Source organism: Ptychodera flava, chromosome 8 (assembly GCF_041260155.1).
Source record: "Ptychodera flava strain L36383 chromosome 8, AS_Pfla_20210202, whole genome shotgun sequence".
In the NCBI taxonomy this organism is placed as follows: domain Eukaryota; kingdom Metazoa; phylum Hemichordata; class Enteropneusta; family Ptychoderidae; genus Ptychodera; species Ptychodera flava.
This window is the reverse complement of record NC_091935.1, coordinates 6,424,529-6,447,446: the sequence shown is the minus strand read 5'-3', so window position 1 is coordinate 6,447,446 and position 22,918 is coordinate 6,424,529. Positions and strand designations below refer to the sequence as shown.

The window sequence follows — 22,918 nt, the reverse complement described above, 5'->3', positions numbered from 1 at the left end:
TTACTTCGTGCAATGGCCATGATCGACCCTCTTTTTACCAGCGGGCCACCTTTGGTTGCCCATGAGAATAAAGTTGACTTTACGTAATGGCCCATGACCGTCTTAACCGAAGGGCTGCCTTTGGCGAACCACTCCAATAAAGTTTACTTTATACAATGTCCATGGACATAAGTTGTCTATGGAAATGAAGTTAAAAATTGCCTTACAGTCGTCCTAATAACAGACGTTTGCATGGATGTGGCTGAGAAGTTTGTGCACTGGCATCTCTGCTACACGAATCAAGTGTGCCGCGTACCGGAGTTAAAATCCAAACCGTGCGGGTAAATTTGACGTATGGGTTTTGGTTATTTTTTAGCGGGGAGGGGGTCATCAATTTTTTTCGTCTGACAAAGGGGGGGTCATCATTTGTGAAAAACAGTTCTGTTTGCCAGAGACTGAAGACAAACGAATATACAGGAACGGAAAAGCTGTGACCTAGCTTCTTGCGTCATTTCTCCAGCTGCCAGCTTCTAATAAAAAGCCGGAATATGGTATGTTTATCTGTCAAAATGGTCATTGAACTGAGGTACATTAAAACATGTTTCTGTGATAATAAAGGATGAATTCACAACAGTTCAGTTTTGTCTCGATCCTGTGAAAATTTTGAGATTTTGATGTGCGCCACGATGCAGTGAAGTGCAATCCGAGAGGTTTCTTAATATTTTCAATTTAAATTTTGTCTTTTACCCAGTAAAACTGTTAGAAGACCCAAGGGGGAGAGCACGAGAGGGGGGTCCTCCCCCTCTCGCAGTGAAAATTTTGAGAAATGGATGTGTGCAAATGTGCAATCTCAGATGTGTTTCAATTTATTTCGCACAAAGAAATTGAGTTACCCCGCCACATTTTGAGTAATGCCCCCCTGAAGTTTTCAATTTTTTTAGTGACCCCTAACCCCCTCACATTCCTCCGAATACATGGCGAGACACCGGTGAATCGATAGTGCTTTGACCCGGTATGTGATCCGGTGTGTGGTGTCATATTATAATCAACATGACCAAGCATCGATGTAAGTTCTCAGGGAAGATGTTATCTTTTGTGGTCAGAGAAACAAGGCTCTCACATTCTATTTCATTATATTGTTGTTCCTCACTTTTTCATTGTTAACTTGTTCATCATTATAACATATTTATATTGAGAGAATTAATATATTGGTTTTAACACTAGTTTATTGACTCCTGTCTTGTGTTTTAAATTTTAACAATTTACAGAAGTCAAATAGTCCCCTTTAGATAGTGCCTATGCCATTGAGATATTGCAACAGAAATCCTCCAATGTGATTTCTTGGGTCAGAAAAGAGAAGGAAAACATTGAGTGTACTGAGGTGTAAAGTAGACCTATGTAGTGCATGCTTATATCATAAGTGCTGGGGAAAAAAACATAAGAATTGCTTGTGGTAAAAACATTTGCGCCGCCTATGGCGGCGCTCCGGCAAAGAATGCATGAGAATAAGGTTCCCAAATTTTGCGAATTTCTGATGCATTGTGACAATTTTTTTTTCACTTCTGTTTGTTATGACAATTTTTTTCTCAGGCCATGACAGGATCATTTTTTTTCCTTCTATCTCACCTGGTGACAAATTTATTTTCTCAAAATCCTCCATGCCCCCCCAGAAATCAAATGGTTCTCCCTTTATCGTATTAGGGTATTTTGTTGTGTGGTCCTCCCCTCACTTGTGACAGACCCATCTCTACATCGGATCAGAGTGCCTCCCACAGCCCTGAGTCTTTGACTTTGGACTTCGAAAGTGCGTAGACATTTAGGCCTACAACGTTAAACCGCTGGTTGCGCCTCCGAATGAGAGTGTGCAGTTTCTCCGCCGAGAACAGCCGTATTTAGTACAAACTTGTGATCGATTTCCGTTTTCGAGCACGCTCTACTTGTCTAGATCCACGATGTGCTAAGCTTTGCTTTAAGCACACGTAAAGCCCACTTTTCTCGCTGTATGCGGTGTAACTTGCTGATGTCCGCCGCCATAGCTGTCTCGTGCTGCTAACTCCAGAGCGCCCTCAGTGTTAACAGGGAGATATGGACATAAGCAGTGTTTTAATGAACATAAAATTTGTTCAATGAACAAACAAATGACCTTCATGAACATAAGCATGAAAGTTTGAATAACAGCATGGTTTTTATGAACATAAACATACAATTTAAGAATATAAACATACAATTAAGAACATAAACATGGTTTTTATGAACATAAATGTACAATTTAAGAATATAAACATACATTTTAAGAACATGAACATGGTTTTTATGAACCTGAATATACAGTTTAAGAACATAAACATGATTTTTATGAACATAAACATACAATTTAAGAATATAAACATACATTTTAAGAACATAAACATGGTTTTTATGAACATAAACATAAATTTTTTGAACACAAACATGAAAACTTAGAACACAAAAATGTGTTTTTTGAATTTTGCAACACTTGGCTTGCCATATACTTCAACCCGCGGGTTGTTTTCATCGTACGGTACGTTTAATTTACCTCCATGGTTTTTATGTTTCCTTTAATGTATCCCAAGCGTCTAACCTATAAAACGGATGGAAAAAAAATCGGTTTTCCTTGTGATTGGGGATTTTCTTGCTCTATTAAACTATAGAGCTTTTAGCTCCATGGTCTAACCACCGGCGGTGGCAGTCCCCGGGTTGGTGGGTACCAATGCTTGTTACCCAAGTTTGAAAAGTACCCCCTTTCTTAGAATATTTCTGAGAAAAACACCCCCTATCTGTGTCAAATCTGGGAGAAATTAGCTGTAAAAAACATACCCTTATTTTCGAAATCTAGGAGGTTAGTATGTTGACTTCCAGGGTTGACCCTGGAGGTTGACTTTGTATTGATGTACATACATCACAAATATTTGTCCTCACCTGATTTTAGTCACATTCATACACAATCATCTTTCTTATCCGTTTGGATCTGGAGTTTAAGGGGGGATGGACCCTAAGTGATGGGCATGTATACGTCATATGTACATACAAACGTTACGGTACTGTTTTTCATTTTCTTTGTGAGTTCGGAAATGCAGGTTCTGTGTGGGATGTCAACATCGCTGCAAAACAGTTTGTGCAATATCTTGGTACTGACTTGGATCAATCCTTGTCTGGTGAAACAGTAGCATCTAAGGTTATTAAAAAGACATGTTCTCGTCTCAAGTTTTTATATCGTAATAAGAAGTTTTTAGATTTTCATACGAGAAAACTGTTGGCTAACTGTTTGATACAATGCCATTTTGATTATGCAAGCTCTTACTGGTATAGTGCCTTGACTTTAAAAAGCAAACAAAAACTTCAAACTTCCCAAAATAAAGTTATACGGTTTGCCCTTGGTATGTCAGCAAGAGCACACCTTGAATCGGTTCACTTTAAAAAGCAAACAAAAACTTCAAATTTCCCAAAATAAAGTTATACGGTTTGCCCTTGGTATGTCAGCAAGAGCACACCTTGAATCGGTTCACTTCAAACAAATGGGATGGCTACCTGTTAGCCATAGAGTCGCATATATAAAATCAATCATGTTCATAGAGTTACATTAGGATTAGCACCGAAATATTTGTCTGATAATTTTGTTTTTTAACAGTCATGTCCATAGAACGAGATCGGACCCTATTCTATTTTTATTCAAGGTGGGGCTCGGTTTTATCAGAATAGTTTTGTATATACAGCTAGTGTTGAATGGAACAAAGTTCCAAGAAATATACAGAGTATTACTTCAAATTCTCTGTTTAAAAGAAAGTTAAAGAAGTATTTTTATGAAGCAATGATTCAACGTGAGCAAAATGATTTTGTTTTTATTAATTGTTGTCGTGCCGATTTGCTTGTGATTTTATTTTCGTGGGACCGCAGGGAAATAAGTTTTTAACTTTTCTGTGTTATCCCAGCACTTTTGTCTTTGTCTTTTTCTTGTTTGTACTGTATGGTTATTTTTTAAGTGCTAAATAAATCAATCAATCCAAAAAAAAAAAAAAAAGACTCGACCAGATTTAGTGTCCTAGGGAGATTATGAAAGGACTACCCCTAATCTCGGAGGTTACTCTGAAAAAGTACCCCTTTTTCTCGATTTCACGGACGACCTAGAATCTCCTAGATGACTGAAGAAGAACACCCCCTATTCCGTGAATTTGGTAACGCGCATGGGTACCCACCAACCCGGGGACTGCCACCACCGGGGTCTAACCCTACTACCTCCATGGTCTAACCACCGTCCCTTGTGTGGAGGGACGGTGGTCTAACCTAGATCTGCGTGGCAGGGCTGTGTGTTACCGGCTTTATGTGGTGAGACCGTATAACGCAGGTAACACATAGCCCTAGGCCTGCAACGCAGAGCTAGGTCTAACCTAGTGAACAACTTGAACACGCACGAAAACATAAGTTAAACTTTACTTTTGATCATTTCAGTCACAGGTCCACGGAACGTTTCGTAGATCGTCGTCGGATGGAAAGTGACTGACACTGTGAGGCCGAAGGCCGAACCTCGGTACTGTATAAGAATATCAAGGTATGTCACGGAAAAATCGACCGGTGGCCCGAAACAAACGAAATAAAGCATCTACCTCAAAAAAAATTACATCGACCGGTCGGAAATACCGTATACCGAGGTTCGGCCTTCGGCCTCAAAGTGTCAGTCACTTTCCATCCGACGACGATCTACGAAACGTTCCGTGGACCTGTGATTTCAGTCACAGGTGTACGGAACGTTTCGTAGATCGTCGTCGGATGGGAAGTGACTGACACTGTGAGGCCGAAGGCCGAACCTCGGTACTGTATAACATTACAGTATAACATACCTATAACGTGTAACATCTATATAACATTACATGTATAACGTTACAGTACCGAGGTTCGGCCTTCGGCCTCACAGTGTCAGTCACTTTCCATCCGACGACGATCTACGAAACGTTCCGTGGACCTGTGATTTCAGTGGGTTTTCTTTCATTTCCAACATAGATGCTGACATGGAGACAATCTAATTAAAATCACATGTAGAGTACGGCGACAATTCTTCTTACGATTATACTTACTTATATCCTCATATCATATGAGCGGCTACACATGATGTCCTATATCCGGACTTGCTGTGCATGAAAGTAAGGTCTCTAGTTTTAAATGTAAAAATAATCTTAGCACGGCCATCATTTTAACGCCGATGACAAACGGGGTCAAAAATACGAGTTTGTGGCGCAGATTTTGCATTAATCAGTTAAACCTTAACCAATTATCGTTTTAAATAAAAATGAGCACACATAAAGTCAGTAACATTGTTTAGGCGAATTTGGAGTATGATCACGACCCATGATTGGTATTCTCTAAACACAGCCTGATGCATTCCTGTAGCTTTCCCATTGGGAGCTGAGACTCGATTTCGTGACATGGATCTCGGAAGCTGATTTTAAATAGTTCAAACAATAAAAATCTTATTCTCAAGACGAAAGGAGAAGCGACGTACAACAGGACGACGATCATCACTGTCGGTTTATGCTTACCATGCCTGAATCAATGACTCAATTTAACACCAATATGGCATAGCACGAAGTAGAAGAGTTCATCCATGTCTACATTTGGACGAGTGACTAGTTTGATCATGGGATGAAGCATGGTGTGAATTAGCTGTGGGTCCATAGCTGTGGTGTTTTTGAGGCGTGAAAGTCAAAATCAGCCCGTAAAAGACAGGAACCCCGTCCGAAAACACCACAGCTATGGACCCACAGCTACGTGTGAATAGTCCAAGAATCACTATAATATTGATGGAAGATGTTATTCACCCCGCGGCTGTGCGAATAAGGAATACTAATATCACGACTGCCACCCCGTGCCTCGGTCGGGGCGACGTCGGTATGAGATAAAAACAAAAGTATGGGACAGTTAGCATTGTGATGGCAGTCGAAAACGTTGACCTTAGGTCATTAAAAAAAAAGTAGAAACCATAAATAAAATGCAAAGTTCCTCTTATTTTTTCATGAAAGGTTTACTTATTAACATTGAAATATTTTAAGGGTATTGGTGGCTAATTTTAGCAAACATTCAACTCTATCCAATCTCTCCCGCACGGTCGAATATAAACTGAAAACGAGGCTGGCAATTCACGTGTGGCCGGTCTTGGGTTTCTCTTCCGTCAGCCATTTCAGCTGAGTTACAGCTCCACATAGAAAGCGTATCTTCACAACACAGGTAACAACTCTAATAAGCCATTTCAGACTTATTAAAGATCACTCAAACAAAAATGATTATCTCTAAATAATAGAGAAGGTTGACTGGTGTGAAATGGCTGAAATAGGGACAGAATACATGAAGATGGTTTTACTTCCAAGAAGCTACCACGATGGATCACATTTGGCTAGTTTTAATATCATGAACTGTTGAACACGCTCACAGGACCGTACTTCGGGATTGTTATTTGATTTCCTTAGGAGCCACGAGAATAGTTTACAAGAGAGGAAATTGCCAGTCTAAAAATCCCGTCCATACAAGCAGCTTTCATTTCTGCTTTTCGAAGCTCTGTTACGTTGTAGTGAATACTGGGAAGGTCATATGGGAAATAATCCGACAGCGAGTTTCAGTCTTACACATTCTCCAGACTCCAGTGTCCCGAACTGTTTATGAGGGCAGGGAAACAAACCAATACACAAAAGTTTAAAGTGATGTAAGAATAACATCTACGTACATTTTGTATTATACAGCTGTACTCCCATCGGCCTAATGTAATGACTTTTTGATAGTGAATGCACTCTCGAACGATTGAAGAAAATGTCAGGATTTAAACGGGTGGATTGTCACTTTGATGAGATAGATAAAAGGGTTTGGAACGGTGAAGTATGAAAGGTGCTGTCATAAAATAAATTTCTCTGTCATGAAAATGATAAAAAAACTTAATATCGTGTGCGAGATGACAGCTCAACTTTGACTTTTGAGAAAGCAAGCAACTTTATAACTTCTTGCATTTCGGTGTCAAAGTGCTGATCAGTATATCAATTATACAAGTGTGAATTATCAGTAATTGCTTAAAGTCTTCCTTTGAAGTGGAGCCAACCGTTTGATCAGTAATAAAATATGGCTAACAGTAATTCAGGGACATTCACTAAAGCAACCCATGATTTGGCTGCAGTCAGATTCCTAGTCTTCTAATGTTCTAGAAACGGCCATTGTCAATGGTGTGGATGACCAATTCAGCTGAATATATGTGCACAACAGTGCCAGTAGGACAAGGAGGGAACATCCAGCATTATTTGTCATTTGGGGGATTGGCCATGAATAATTTTGAAAGCTTTTTAGACTGATTTTAATTTTAAGCTCAGTGGGTTTTGAGAATGGACTTTGATGAAAATAGTCACATATTTCATGCCTTGTGTAGTCTCAGATGAATTGTGTGATTCCAAGAGCTACTTGAAAATTGTCTGTTACAGCATGGAGGAAGAACAGAGTCTCGTTTACCTCCTTTGATACAAGCAGTGAATACACAACAATTAGTAATAGTGCATTTGAGGTGAAGAATAATAGATTCCATAGTTAGGTACATGCAAATTACCAACACCACAGGTATTGTGCAATGCACTATTCAGCACCACAACTGTAATTTTGTATAAGAGTCTACTTGAACAAGTAGTATACAATGTGTATGTCATTTGCAATAGACAAATGCTTCTTTGGAACCTAAAAGCAGAGTGGGAGATAATTCTGTGTGTATTTGTACCTCAGCTGTCAATCCATCTGTGCTCAGCCTCAATAATGTGTGAATGTGCAATTTCATACTGAAAACATATTAGATCTACAGCATTTTGAAGGTCTGTAAATTAGCACTCCTGTGATTTGTGTTTAATTTGTATTAGTTTCTTTCCAGCTTTTTTGTGAATCTGTCAATGTACTGCTGTACTCATTAGTAATCATTTGACTGTACTTTCTGCTTTTCCAGTCATGGCACACCCTCTGCTACTTGAATCTATCTGGTTTGATAGACACCGAGTTGAAGATGCCGAGAGAATTTACCAAGAGAAGTTGGCAAGTCAACATGCAGGGCTAGTCATTGAGGTTGGTTTTTCTGTTCTTGGTTTCCACTTTGATAACATCTCATCAATCTTCAGCACATGGAAAGCATCAGAAATGTATAGCTGAGATATCTGACAGTCGACGGACAACATTTTGAGCAAGGCAAAGTGGCTTTGCATATTGTGTGTAATAATCTACAAAAAATTTCAATCATGAACGGTGTTCAGTTGGGCTGTCTTTTCTATCTGTCGATGAGCTTCTTTTTCCCTGCAGTCAAATACTTTTTACTGAGCTAAAATAGGATTCAACCTATTTCATATGTATAGCAAACTTCTTCTCTGGCAGTATTGATCACCTCAAAGTCCATTCCGTTTGTATGTTGGCTTTTGAAAGCATGCTTCTATATGTATTCTTCACGGAAGCTGTGAAGAACTCTCTGTGAAATTGAGTGAATACATGATAGGTGATGAACAGGGGGATTTTCTTCATAAATCCTGTAGCAAGTTGCATCATGGGATAGAAAGATGTGTACATATACAGTTGTACACTACAAAGCAAGCCTGTAGACCCCAAGGGGTGAGGTTTCCTGAAACAAAATTTTTGAAAAGTTTACCGTTTTCTTTGTTGTTGACCAAAATGACAAGTATTTCATGAAGGTATATCCCTTGTTAGCTGCTGTCCTGCCAAGCAAGTGAAAAGCAGTAATGAGCCATTACTTATTTTCATGCACTTGGCACATGTCATGCACAAGAATGTAACATACTTGTGCTCAGCTGGGCAGTTTTGGCATCCATAACAACCACCAAAACAGTATGTGTTTCACTAGACTTTGCTGACTATAACAGATAAATGTTATGGAATTCCAGACATGGCAGATTCTTGGAATATACTAGAAGTATATACCATGGATGAATGAATTTAGATATTACTCTCACTACATGCAGGGATGTAGAAAGTAGCCGACAGCTGGCGACAACAACCAACTGTCAGCTGGGCAAAACTTTGTGTGCCCACACTCTACTTGTAACTGCCTGAACTTTACTTTTTGCCACCTGTAACCAAAATTTTCTACATCCCTGTGCATGGAGTATCTGTCTTGATGCAGTTTATTGCTGTGATGTGCGACAGTTTGCATGTAGATCAAATCACTGCGTGTGAATGCGATGGCTCATGTATTCATCAGTGATTTGGGCTAGCCCCTTTGAAAATACAAAGTCAAAACCCTTGAAAACAAATCTGTTGTATCAAAATTTCTTGAAGGAAGGGGTAATCCCATTGGAAGCATCTGTGTAGAATGGCATTGTTTCAATGGTCGTAATTTCAAAATCCAGCAGAAAACACTGCTATGGTGTGGACATGTAAACATTTCTTGCAATCCATAGCCATGGCTGATAAAGCATCCAAACAGACTATATGCTAGATATGTATACATACATTCTTCACTGAGGATAAAGGGGGAAGGGAGGGGGACAACATTTTTGATGACCTTGTCAGATTGATACCACCTGGAATTGCCCATTGAAATCTATCTCCATTGATGGTCTTTTAACTTTATATGGCAATTTCATGGAGGAAATTATGTGTAAGTTTGTACAAATAATTTTATTGAATCATGAGCTGTTCTTCTTTTCATTATGTTACCATTCTGTAGCACTAAATAGCTGAGTAACCAAGTCACAAATAAAAGTGCAGCTAATGTTGGTATGAGAAAAGGTCAATTCGTGCCAATGAAGGCATATTTGCACAATTATGCTAAATCATCAGCTGATCATCAACCAACATAAATATGAAGTCTATGCTTGCTTGATAGTCTTCATGACATGGTGCAGATGGTACTATGTGCATTCAGTGCCTTTTCCAAGGGATTTGACTCAAGTTTGAATCTCATTCAAACGTCAGTACTGGATTGTGAACTATATGCAAATCTTGAATTAGGTTTCCTCAATTACACTGAATGTGTTATCTAAATAACCAAATGGTGTTTTTGGATTGAAAATGTTATCTTATACCCATAAGGTGGCTAATATTTAGGAGAGTCTTTTGAAGTCCACTTTTTTCATGGGGAATATAAGTAGTGCTATAACAAAGATGCTCGTATTACCTTATCAAGAGCTACACAGTATGCTAACCATAGTTCTTGAGTCTTGATAAGGTAATATCACCTCATACCTTCAATTGCCCCTGAAATTACAAACTGTACCCCAGTACCATTGGAGTAATATAGATTTTGTGTTATCAGAGGACAAAGATTTGAAACTCTGATCTGGCAAGGTCAGACTCCTTGAGATGTCTGAAGACATGTGGAGGAAATATAGACAGTCTGCAGATGAGAGCTTTCTTCAATGTCGCTGTAGACTTGTCTTCTATGTCGATATTCTCTCTAATATCGAATTACAACTACACATGTCAAAACAGTGTTGTTTGTTTAACATCATATATCCAGAGACTTTTTTTGAAAAAACCTCAAAAAACATAAACAGAGATTAAAGACCTATTCTCTGTATGCTTTACGTGAATAAGACACTTCGTACACTGATGACAAACCACTCACTGTGACTCTCACAGGGCAACCTCTTATACCCAAGGAAATATTTTTGCCAATGGATTATGATTTTCAAACCGTGAAATCAGCCATATTCTCATGTCTAAATAAAGACAGGGCAGCTAAGGAATCCCTCCTGGTTTGACCAGTCTGTTAGTTTTTACAGTAGCCCTCCTGTGTCGTATAAAATACTGTAAAAACTGACAGAGTGGCAAACCAGTAAATGGGAAGCATATCAACACAGTGCAAGTCATTGTCTATCCCTTTATATTTGCACAATGTAGAAAAATAAAGGGACAGGCCTGACTCCGTATCAAGGGAAAAAGCGATGTTTTGGCATCTTTAGATGTTCACAGTGTAATCACCAATGGATGAGTGGCAATAGTTTTGCCAACGCCAGCCAGCAGTGTAGAGCCTGTCAGATTGACGTGTATCCTCAGAGACAGGTATGTTGTCAATTGTATTTGTTACTGTTTTTATCTGGGCTACAGACCCAAACTCAACTGTGATGCAATGAATATTTCTGAATTTTGACCTGTGACTATGTAATGGAGATTAAAGTCAGTTTGCGTTTACCTGTCATAAAAATTGTTTTCACTCCAGTTCTGGTTGAATTACTTCAAGATTCTGTTGCCGGTACACAAATTCAGTTGCAGATTTTACAGCAGTATTTAGAACAAAGCAGTCCACCGTTGAGAATTTACAAGATGTTCAATAACTGAGTCAAACTTTGTAAAGCTTTCAAATTATAGGGTACTTCATCATATACAAAGGTGATAATTAGGCGCTTGATCTTTTTAGCAACACAAGTTTGCATTTGAAACTGAAGATCATTCTACATGGGTCATGAAATTTTGTATTTTACAAATTCGATAGCTTAAATGTTTTTTATGGGTTCATGTTCACATGCAAAAACCTTTATCAAACAATAACTGTGTTACAATTCAAACTGTGCACCATTGACAGAACTCCGAGTAATGATTTTAATATTTTATTTGGTGACAGCGCCCTCTCCAGAAACCAAGAGGAGATGCCACCAGGAGACGACCAAAGCCAAACCCTACAGAGGAACAGTAATGAGAGCTGTGTTGAGAAAACCAAACAAGAGTACAAATACTGCACCCAACGCTTATTACTCAGGAAACATGGTGCAGCCCGTTGCATATTGACTTTTTTGTATCATAGCTACCTCCTAAGGTGTAATAAGGAAGTATGTTTTAAGGAATATGATGTATTTTTGTTCATATGGATACAATGGAAATAAGTTTTCCATTTTAAAATATGCAACTGTCATATTTTAAGGTTAATGATAAAAACTGCCACAGTAGATTCTCAGAGAGTCCATATGATTTCAAGGGTCACTGCTTGTATGATCTTTGTGTTGATACAAGCAAATATCTCCTCAAGGACTGTGACATGTTATTTCATACCATGGGTAAAACGGGGCTGTACAATTATGAATTTTACAAATGGTGCAGATGGTTTTAGAAACTTCGAAATGTCAGAAGTTACAGAAAACTTGTCCAGCATTTTACTATGTTCTATTATTGTTCGTTGTAGTCAGGTAACAGTGCAGAGATTACTGGTTTGGTTATGCTAAAGATACCGTTATCATGTGTAATCCTGTCAGTTATGCATACCCATGGTTTGTGGAGTGACCATGGCATACCTTAGCAAATAATGAAAGCACAGACATGCAGACGTTCAACAGACATACATGTATTGAGTTTCCAGTATTACTTTGTTTCAACAGCAGTCTTTAGTATTTTTTGAAACCAAACCAGACCAATAATTGAACAGGCCGGTTACATTAGTGTTTTTGATATCCAAAGCAAAATTACATTACAAAGATTAAAGATTTAGAATTCATTGATGGTTCATTGTGACTATTACTGAAGCACCTGATAATATGGCCAACACATCAGCTAATAACAACAGAAAAAGAATTAGAGTTTATGGAAACAATTGGTCTTGTTCACAAGGATCTCACATTTCAAGTAGATTGGAACTCTGCAGAATTTGTTGTTACATTGCTGGATGTGCTATGAGATCATTTGCAAGTGAAAAGTTGGCCACTTATCCAAAAATTTACTTTGAGATAGCAAGACTTTACCTGGCCATTACCTTCTAGACCATGAACGTAAGGCTAGTTACAAGACATCAGTTGTTAGTTTTTCTCTCATACAAGTGTGCCATACTGATGTTTCATCATTACAGATTATATCTCGTTTTGAACCAAAGTGGTGAAATATTTTTGTAATTTACGTCTTTGATATTGTTTACATAGAGAATATATTTATTGATGAGTATTTATTGTTTCTACAAATTTACATAGGATCTTGTTTGTTTACAGTTCAAGCATTATTGCAAAAGATGTACTTTTTAGAGATTTATTGTCATTTTGAGAGATGTTATGTCATGTTTTATTTAAGAAACATTAAAGTGATACATCACACATTAAATTACTGCACTGAATGTTTTGTTTTGTGCTTTAAGTTTATAAAACACATGTTGAAAACTGTAATGTATGACATTTTCAGATCTTCTAAATAAATCGGATATAAATCAATAAAGAAATGTGCATTTTATGTAAATTTTATGTTCAAAATCAAGTTTTAATCGCCTTTGCCTTGATATTATAAAGTAAACATTAATTGTTAGAGGAGGCACTGTGGGATATTGGTATTAAAGGGTACCAGTCTCACTGTACGATCTGAGGATGGTGAGTTGAGACCTGCAGGGTCCAGAGTAACCTCCAGAGTAACGGACTCACTGTCAGAGGATGGTGAGTTCCAGACTGTAGGTAATTAAATAGGAAACTGGCTGTTCAGTGTAAAAAGAGTTTGTGTAGTGTGTATTATTTTTGTTTTTGAGAACCTGCCGCTAGTGAAGCAATATTTGAAACAAGTTGTGTACATCTAGGAACAAAGTAGGTAATATGTAATACAACCTTATCAATATCCAGCTCTACTTAAACGTCAAATCTGCGCCGCTCCCCACTGTAATTGGTTGTGGTCACGACAAGTCAAAGTCAACCACAAGATTCTACATGTAATTTGACTTGCCATCATTGCATTCCAACAATGACTTTCAAAATTTGGAACCAGACTGAAGCAGACTGGAAGATAGTGTATTTTCATGAGTTTAACTACTATTTGTCGATTTATTTGTTGATTCAAAAGTGTACTGTGAATGGAAGCCTGTTGAATACAGTGTTGATGAAGACGCTCCATGAATCTAGAGACAAGGAGTTCTGGATATGCATTTTCACATTTGCATGCCAACAAACACACTAGCATGCAATACATTCATGGTATTTCCTTCTGTGCAACCACAAATGCCTGAACCTTGACCTTTGACCCCACACGAGGCTGTTATTTTGCTTAGGGTTCTTGCTTTGGTAATGGGCTACTGACTTACTGTCCTCTATGACTAGTGTGTGTACAGTATATATGTACTAACATTGTCCATCATTTACACTGGCCTTAAAATCCTTGTCGTCTGTGATATTGTGTCTCTTTGAACTGTTATGTTTCCTTTGGATTGTCTTCTAGGGTTCGTCAAGTAGTCTCGTGTCGGAAATTGCCAGGGCCCGTCAGAATATTCAAAACACACTAAGCACCGCTGGTGTGAGTACACCTGTCTCAATTTCGTTGCCACACAAATTTATTGTCATGTTTTTGTCGTTCTCATGCTTTGGCCTAACTCAAGCAAAAGCACATGCCAAAGTGCCCATTACACTTTTCCCATTAAAGCAGTTACCTCTTTTTTCTAAGCAGAAATAGGATAAAACCTTCAGTATATGTGCATTTCTGAGTTTTTGTTGTGATTGTCTGTTGTCTGATTACGTAAAGTTTTTTGTATATCGTTATGCAAAGTGCTGTTAATTGATGTTTCTTTTTTCAAAATCTTTCACACTTTTTGGTGTGACAATGAACTCTCTTGTGGATAAAAAAAAGTAAAGTACATGGTAGCCATCTGCAGTCATGGTAAACTCGTAAAATGATAATCATTTAAATATTCGCAGCAGGAAATATTTTCATGTTCTCCCATACATCATACATGATTTCATCAACAATGGTAATAGTAATGCCTGAATGAGGGCGTACAAGACTGGGCGGTGGACATACATTCCTTTTAAAATAACTTCAGTGCTTAATATTTAAAAATGTGTAAATTTTCATATGGTAAACTTGAATTCCAAGGTCTAAAAGTGCATTTTTTTCACAAATGTCACATCAGCACTAACTACTGTCTTTAACTTCGCCAATCATTAACATTTCAAGATGGCTGCCAAGTACGTAGACTCTGCTGCTACTATGGTTATATACATGTACATGTACCAAACCTCCTGTATGCCTACCTGCATGCATGCATGGCTAAACTCCACTGGTCAGCCCTGGAGTTTGAATTTTATTCTCTGTACAATACATGTACCTCCTACTGTTATGTGTTTCCATGTTTCCATTACAAGCTAGGTATCGTTGAATTAAAATCTTTAATTTGACACAGAATGAAATTAAATGTTATGCTTATAAACAGTCTTCAACACCTTTTGAAGGTAGGAATATTCAAGCATGTCAATTTTCTGTCTGTTATTTATTTGCAAGAACAATATCATGAAAAGTTGAAATGACAAGAAGAACAAAGCGATCCCTTCCAGTATATAAATGTATTTTCTCAATTAAGGAGCATGGGGAAACTCCCATCTAGAATACACTGATTTGTGTCAAGACTTTGAAAGCTTGATCTGTAGGGAATAAGTCCGCTAATGTGTTTTTCGTTTCGTTCCACACAATTCAAAGTATAATCTTTTGAAAGTTGCTTTTTAAATGCAAGGATTTTTTCATATCTCTTCAACGTAAAGCTTGTTACCAATTATTGCAAAGTACAGCCTTTGTATCTGCAATTTCCGGAAATGCTCAATATACTTTATGGCGTTTATAAATTCAGTAACCAATGGGAAATTCTCGGAATGATTTTTTGCCAGAGATTGTTCTGAACTGATTGGTATGACAACAGCTTATGTTGAATATCAGTGATCAGTCGTGAAATAGAGTGGCAATAATACAAGCATAACAAAGATTTCATTCTGTTGTTCAGACCACTACTAGAGCTTTTGGTCTGCATGGGCATGTTTTGTGTTATCAATGCATGTTACATGTTACGTCCTTGACAATTGCTGTAACCTTTGACCTGTCCCAGTAAAACACTAGAAAAATACACAAACTGAAGCAAGAATTTCAGTGAAATCCATCAACTCATTCACATCACAATAGTGTGAATTGAATGGAGATTTCTTCATTCGTTGAGAAGATTCATGACTTGCAACAATCGTTTCTCTCTCTCTTTGCATTTTTCAGGGTACAGGACTGGCTGTTGGCCTTGCTGTCGAGAACAACTTAGTCGGTGAACTCAAATCTAGACTCTGTGCCGTGGAAAAGGAGAACAAAGACTTGAAGAAAGGTGAGCTGAAATATTTTGTGAAAACCTATCCAGACTGGAATTTCCCATTGGGAACAATGTGACTAGTGACTGTATTGATGTATTTCATCTTAAAGGTCATGTTTGGGATTTCATTGCAGAGCTGAGAGCAAATACATTTTGTCTAGCAACTTGTTTTCTCTTTTACAGTCACTCAGGATCTGCAGGCTGCCGTCTCCAAATTACAAGAAAAAGTGTCAGCTTTGGAGAAAAGTCAAACGTCTGGAGGAGCTGCTCCAAAACCAGCAGCTGCTGCACCTGTAAGTAACCAAATATTCCAGTAAATGAAATCTCTGTACTAGCAATTGAAAGAATTCAAAGTGTATCTTATATTTGATTCTGAATCCTTTACTGAAACCTTGTATCCATTTTCTTTTTTCATATTATATTATTGTTTTCTTGTATGAAGTGTATGATATAATTGCAAATGGTGCAAATACATGTATGTCTATCCTAATTTTTGCACAAAACAGTACCTTCACTGAACGTTTTCTACTTTTGACCAATATTCCTCACATTTGACTTTAAAGTAATAGAAAATTATGGCAAGTTAGAATTCACAAGCAAGTACACATGTATGCTGGACCAAGAGGATGGTGATTATTTTGTTTAGGAAATGTGGCCGTTGTTTGACTGATTATGAACTCACTGTTGATTCGGTCATTTTCTGAGTAAGTGAACATCTCAAGAAATAAGAATCTCTCGTTTCTTGTTGTAGGCCAAGAAGGAAGAAGAAGATGAAGATGATGATGACGATGATGATGATGATAGTGACATTGATCTATTTGGCTCAGATGCAGAGGCTAGTGTTAATTCTATTGAATTTGTCCTTCAAATAAAAGGGAAGCAGTCAGCACAAAGTGACCTAGGAACTTTACCTGCTGAGTTTAGCCTCTCCAGAATTTCTGTTTTATCATGAAGCATTTTAAAACGAGCCACTTTTGTGACTCTGTGGTTTTTCAATCTTCCATCTTGAAGTGGTTGATTTGAGCAGTATTTATCAATACTTGTCTGTATCATAAACCTAAGGAAGGAATTCTTTGAGACCAATGCCCATGGAATGTTTCAAAGCCCTGATGATGGTGATAGTTTTTTCTCTCCAATCAGAAATGTGGCAGGCATGATGTCATCACTTCCTTGTCCAATCATGAGTGTCCTTTATAATCCATACATCAAGTAGAAATGTTGCAATTTGCTGAATGCAGTAACCTTGGAGATTGTTTACCTAGATATTGAAAAATGAAATTGTGTCATCACGCTTTGTTTAACTTGAGTTTATGATTAATTATAAAGAATCTTTAATAATGCTTTCATTCAATGAGTAGGAGGATGAGGCCGCCGCAAAGTTAAAAGAAGAGAGACTAAAAGCTTATCAAGAGAAAAAGGCTAAAAGTAAGTATGAGTGTCATTTGAGCAGTCTTACTTAAAACACTGCCATGCTTTTATTGTGTAAAATAATGTATAAGTAGTGATTCCTTCTTATGATACTTTCTCATAATTTCTTAAAAGGCACAAATGAAAAACTGTGAGCAAATAAGCAAGCCACGTTCAGCAGTTCTCCCATGATTGGTACATGTAATTCTAAGCCACAGCCAGACTCTGAGGTTGCTTGCTTTTGAACTATTGGTCCTATTTGGTCCACTGTTTCCTGCTTGCCTTTGTTATTCTCTTGTACTCATGAATATCTGCTACAGAGAGTGTACGGCATCTTCCTTCCCAGCGCTTTTGATATACCAGAATGGTTCAACCATAAGTTGTCAATTGGACATGAAATATCAACATCTGATTTCGTGTTCAACACATAACCCATGTGTCTCTGTGCCATCAATCTCATTGTGTATTCTCTTTTCTAGAAGTTGAGATCACTTTTGCTACTTTTTGAAAACGCCCAAATTATGCTCATCTTGTCCGTGTTCTTTTCTTTTCTCACAGAGGGTCCTGGCCCAGTTGCCAAGTCTAATATAGTTTTAGATGTCAAGCCGGTAAGTGATGTTGCAAGTTATTCATACTTTTCAAGCAGTAAGTGTGTTTTCTTACTGCTCTGTCATTTCATTAGACCTGATCACAAGGCCTGTTCTACATTAAAAGAGATCAAACTCCCACAGAATTCATGCAGCCAGCATGTTTGTAATTTATTGTACTGATCAGAGTTGTGTTTGTTCAGATTAAATGAATTGAATGATAATAGCCTCTCTTTTTTGTTTCCTTTCCTTTCAGTGGGATGATGAAACAGGTAAGTCCTAACTATTTTCAAAACATATCATTTTGCTTAGTATTCCCAGTTCTATATAGTTGTGTGCCTCTCTGAGTGAGACTGATAAACAATAATGTAATTAATACATGCCTCATATATTGAACATTGTGCATCCCATAGGATTCAACGGCAACGTTAACTTATTGCATTTATCTAATCGTCTCAAAACGGACGAACTACGAGCAGACCTACGAGCTCGTACGAGCGAAGTACGAGTGACGTAATGTGCCATACTTTCAAAGACGAGTGACGTAATGCATGTCCCAAAATCGACAAAGTGAGCGTCAAGCTGAGCGTGGAAAACAAAAACAGCGTCGAACTGAGCGTTGAAAAAAAAAGACAAATAGGATTCGAAATGAACGTAGAAACATGCCAACAGAATGTCAAAGTGGGGTTCTGAGTACGGGTGCTAAAATATAGCAAATATGCGAAATAAACAAGTAATGACTTGACTGATTTCAGCTTGAATATAGCAGTACGGGAACGAGTTCAAAACGTCTTTCACGTGGGTAGGCCCAACTACTGACTTTGCAGCAATAACACTGTTGACAAAATCTCAACAACAATAAATTGTGGGTTCATCATAATTGGTATTGCATGCATTAGTGAATTTTCAAAAATGACATTCATAATTGCATATATTTCAACTTGGGTAGCAAGAAAACCGACGTCTGAGTGACTGGCATTGGGCGTTCGTTCGTGTGCAAACATCGCGTGCAAGTTACAGACGATGGGCGGTACGGTGGGAGTAGGCAATAATAGCGATAAACAAAACGGCCAGTTTAGCCTACCCACGATATTGTAATACATACGTCATCCACCCTCTGATGTGATTTTCCTCTAATTAACGCCAAATAAATAAATATATTTGTAAAAATACATTATTACGTCGACGCCGACTTCATTGACGTCGACAAATTGACGTCAACATTTATACTACGACTGATGCCTGGAACTTATCTACCGAACTGAGTGTAGCTAGGTAAGTTTGGAATGTGATGAGTTGGTTTTGAGTGATGTTTTTTTTTGTTGTTCAGGAGCGCGAACGAACGAATTGAATATAGAAGTATCGAGCATCGATATCTTGTATGGCTTCTGCACGTTCCGCGATGACAAACAGGAATATTGACCCCACAGTGACCTGACTATACCATTATTCAATAGGCGGGGCCGTATTCTCAACAATACACACCAATAATAGTGTAGTTCCGATAATGTGCTTTTTCAAAACTTGAAGTTGAATGCGAGGTCAGAAAAATGTTAGTCTTTAAAATCATTGTTGAGTAGAGGTCATTTTCAAATAGACTGTACAACATGAGGTACACACGGATGCCACAAAAACACCCGCCAACTCATAAAATCCTTCATATTATTCATTGTACACTGTGAGAGAGTGTCGCGTCGTCTCCAGTCTTGACCCGTACGTACAGACTCGTCCGAAAGTCAAAGCCTAGTATTCCTCCGCACTGCACTGAACCCGCTCTCACGACCAAAAAAATAATCATACGAAGTTCACACCCGCTCCTACTTCCGAGTTTCGAATATACACAGAAAATGTGTCTAAGCGTTCGTTTGTCGTAAAATCCTTTCACATAAACAAAAATCTTTCATCTATGGAATACAACATAGTCCTAGGCGTATTCATAAAAAATTAGGTCAAAAGGCATGTGTAACTTATAGCTTGCATACGTCACTCGTCCTTTGAAAGTACGGCACATTACGTCACTCGTACTTCGCTCGTACGAGCTCGTAGGTCTGCTCGTAGTTCGTCCGTTTTGAGACGATTACATACCTCCTTATTGATGACATTGGAGATTGCATTGTCATCATTTGAATGAAACTGACCTGGCACTATTTTCAAGTCGACAACTTTGGATTAAATTATGATTGACTTACACAACTTTTCATGAAAAATACAGGGAGTTGTGCATTTACAAAATTTTGTTACAAAAATCAATGACCCGCATAACAGTAATTCAAATATTCATGAGCTGTTCAATAGCAAAAATTGTTTTATTTGTACAAATTTTTGTCTCTCATGGAAATTAAGCACATGATTGTCATACAAATCATACTGAAAATTCAAGATGAAAATTGTATGGGAGAAGCATGTAATAAAAACATTATAGCCCTAGTATGGGACTATGTACCCTCAGGCAGGAGATGATTTGCCCTCCTGACGTCAGGCGAATGGTTGCTCACCCATGAGCACATACTAGCACTCTGTTGTGTTGGTTTTAATCTACATGTCATATCCAGTTGTAATTATGCCGTCGTAGTTCTCAGAAAGTTCTGTTTGTAACTTCACACAGTCAGTAACTTGTCATATTTGCAACCGTTTCTTTCTTTGCAGACATGGAAGATGTGGAAGCCAAAGTCAGGTCAATTGAAATGGATGGACTTAAGTGGGGTGCCTGTAAGTATCGTCTAGAGTACCACATTTTCCCATTGTTTGATCAAGTTGATGTACATGAGTGACAAGCTCAACAGCAATCAATAGCCGTGTTGTAAAATTGCAGAGTATACATGCTGAAGAATATGTATGGAACCAATTTCATTAACTGGAGTTGTCAATGTATTTGTACAGCAACAGGGGTAGTGTTTTGCTGTATGAAGCAATAACCATGACTTTACAGACTGATGTGGTTTTGATTCATATTCATTTCAAATTACACTTCTTGAATACAGCTGTCATCCCTTTAACATTGCACATATCATCAAATCTCAATTAATCTGCAGTCGATTAAAAAATAGCACATGTTAAAATAAGTTGAAAGTGACAGTAAGCAATCCCTGGTTCTGGCATTATTGTTGTTTTTGTGATTTTAATCCTTTGATCTCCTTTGAAAGATGTGTTCAGTGAATCAATTTGTCCAGAGATAAATCTGATAAGAAATCCTACCCTCCTGTGAAGAGTCAATTTATCTGTATAATTTAAATTTTATTTTCTTTAAAAACACAGCAAGATTGGTTCCTGTTGGTTATGGCATCAAGAAATTGCAAATAAGCTGTGTTGTCGAAGATGAAAAAGTGGGCACTGACCTACTTGAAGAACAGATTACTGCATTTGATGATTTGGTGAGTAAGAATTGTCTTGTCCTTCAAAACATTCTGCAACATTCAGAATGGAATATACGGGACAGTGACCTTTGTTCTGTAGGAATCCTACACAATGCGAGTGAAAAGTCATCTGAAAAAAAATCCTGGTTTAGGTTTGGAATTTTGTTAACAAAAACTTAATGTTCAGTAATGTTTATCCTTTTCACCGCCATGGTTTGGCCCGAACCCATTGATATCAGTGATGATTTGGACCTGTTTACAGCAAATCAGGGGTGAATAAATTCAGTCATACATAGATGTTATTTTCTTTTCACAGGTTCAAAGCATGGATGTGGTGGCTTTCAACAAAGTCTAATCAGTTGACATTGCATTGAAGATCTGCAAATGCCAGACACAGAGGGAAAGCTCTTCCATTCTGGTTCTGATGAAGACTAGATGAACTCACCGTCATTGGTGCATGTGTTCAAAAAGTTCCTGAATTTTTTCATTCCAGACACAGTATCTTTCCATGGACACTACTGCTGTTAGCCTATATCGGTGACTGCACAGTCAGAATCCATGTGCATAGGGTAGACACTGAATGCAGTTGTGTAGTACTTGAATAATATTAATGACATAATATATGAATTCATTTGCATATTTATGATAAATGTCTCTGCAACTACAAAGGCAAGAGGATGAGATTTATGTACAGAGGTTTAGCTTTTCATGAATTTAAGTTCGAAAAAATCTTGAAAAGATGAACTAAGTCATGTGAAGGGTATGCTTTAATGGACGAAATATGCAGTATGATTAATGATTTGGCTCTTCTTGTAAAGAAATTGATTCACAAAATTTAACCAAGCCGAATGAAATAGAGAAAATAAATTGTCTGAAAGAAGTATGTAAATTCACCCTGTCAAAAAAAATGAGAAACTTTTTGAGACTTAGTCATGACCAACAGGCATTCCTTTGACTGGGATTTGTATGTGTGCTGTCTTTCAATGCAATGAATTGTGGCTGTAAACCTTTTTTACGCCCTACATGTAATCTCTGAAGTAATAAATACTTGTAACAGCATATGACGGTTGTACCATGGTCATCATTGAGAAGCTTTGCTCTGAAAAAATTCCTCCACTAGTCACATGAACAGAAACCAGTCATGCACAGTTTAGTTACTGTTGGTTGTATTTTCCATGATGGTATATCTTGACATACCAAAGTCTCAATATATTTAGGTTGAATGCCGACAGTATTGTTATATATACACTCATGCTAATCAGCTATTAGTTCACTGTGGCAAATTACTAGTCTTTATGACTGGTGTAGTAAAACTATGGAGAAGCTGATATGCCATATGAAAGAAGGAATGGTCCATTGTTAGTGGACCATATATGGAGATGTAATGGTACACAGCTGAACTGATGGCGGACTGATTTAGTAAATTTGTAACAGTTTTCCAAATACATTGACAGGTGCATATAAAACTTTTTTTGAGTTATGAAATGTGTGTGTAATACTGCTGGGACAATAATTTTGGTATGCATGGATAGTGGTTCATTCATTTTGGA

At 37.8% G+C, this 22,918-nt stretch overlaps 1 protein-coding gene across 2 annotated transcripts; it reads left to right on the top strand.

Moving 5' to 3' along the window:
- The first annotated feature begins 6,121 nt into the window (after window positions 1-6,121).
- LOC139138311 (elongation factor 1-delta-like) lies at window positions 6,122-22,427 on the top strand. Of its 2 annotated transcripts, XM_070706636.1 has the most exons (12): window positions 6,122-6,216; window positions 7,955-8,070; window positions 14,125-14,199; window positions 15,934-16,036; window positions 16,205-16,314; window positions 16,773-16,856; window positions 17,380-17,446; window positions 17,987-18,036; window positions 18,272-18,287; window positions 20,662-20,724; window positions 21,271-21,386; window positions 21,685-22,427. In XM_070706636.1, the coding sequence occupies exons 2-12, from the start codon at window positions 7,957-7,959 to the stop codon at window positions 21,721-21,723; spliced, it is 837 nt and encodes a 278-aa protein (XP_070562737.1). In that variant the 5' UTR covers window positions 6,122-6,216; window positions 7,955-7,956; the 3' UTR covers window positions 21,724-22,427. The 2 variants fall into 2 exon arrangements, with proteins under 2 accessions (XP_070562737.1, XP_070562738.1); XM_070706637.1 differs by lacking the exon at window positions 14,125-14,199.
- The last annotated feature ends 491 nt before the right edge of the window (window positions 22,428-22,918 follow it).

Excerpts from the sequence above, each read along its gene's own strand:
- LOC139138311 (XM_070706636.1), top strand. The coding sequence starts at position 7,957 with ATGGCACACCCTCTGCTACTTGAATCTATCTGGTTTGATAGACACCGA. Across the intron at positions 16,037-16,204 it reads GAACAAAGACTTGAAGAAAG|TCACTCAGGATCTGCAGGCT; the intron begins GTGAGCTGAAAT and ends TCTCTTTTACAG. Across the intron at positions 20,725-21,270 it reads TGGACTTAAGTGGGGTGCCT|CAAGATTGGTTCCTGTTGGT; the intron begins GTAAGTATCGTC and ends TTAAAAACACAG.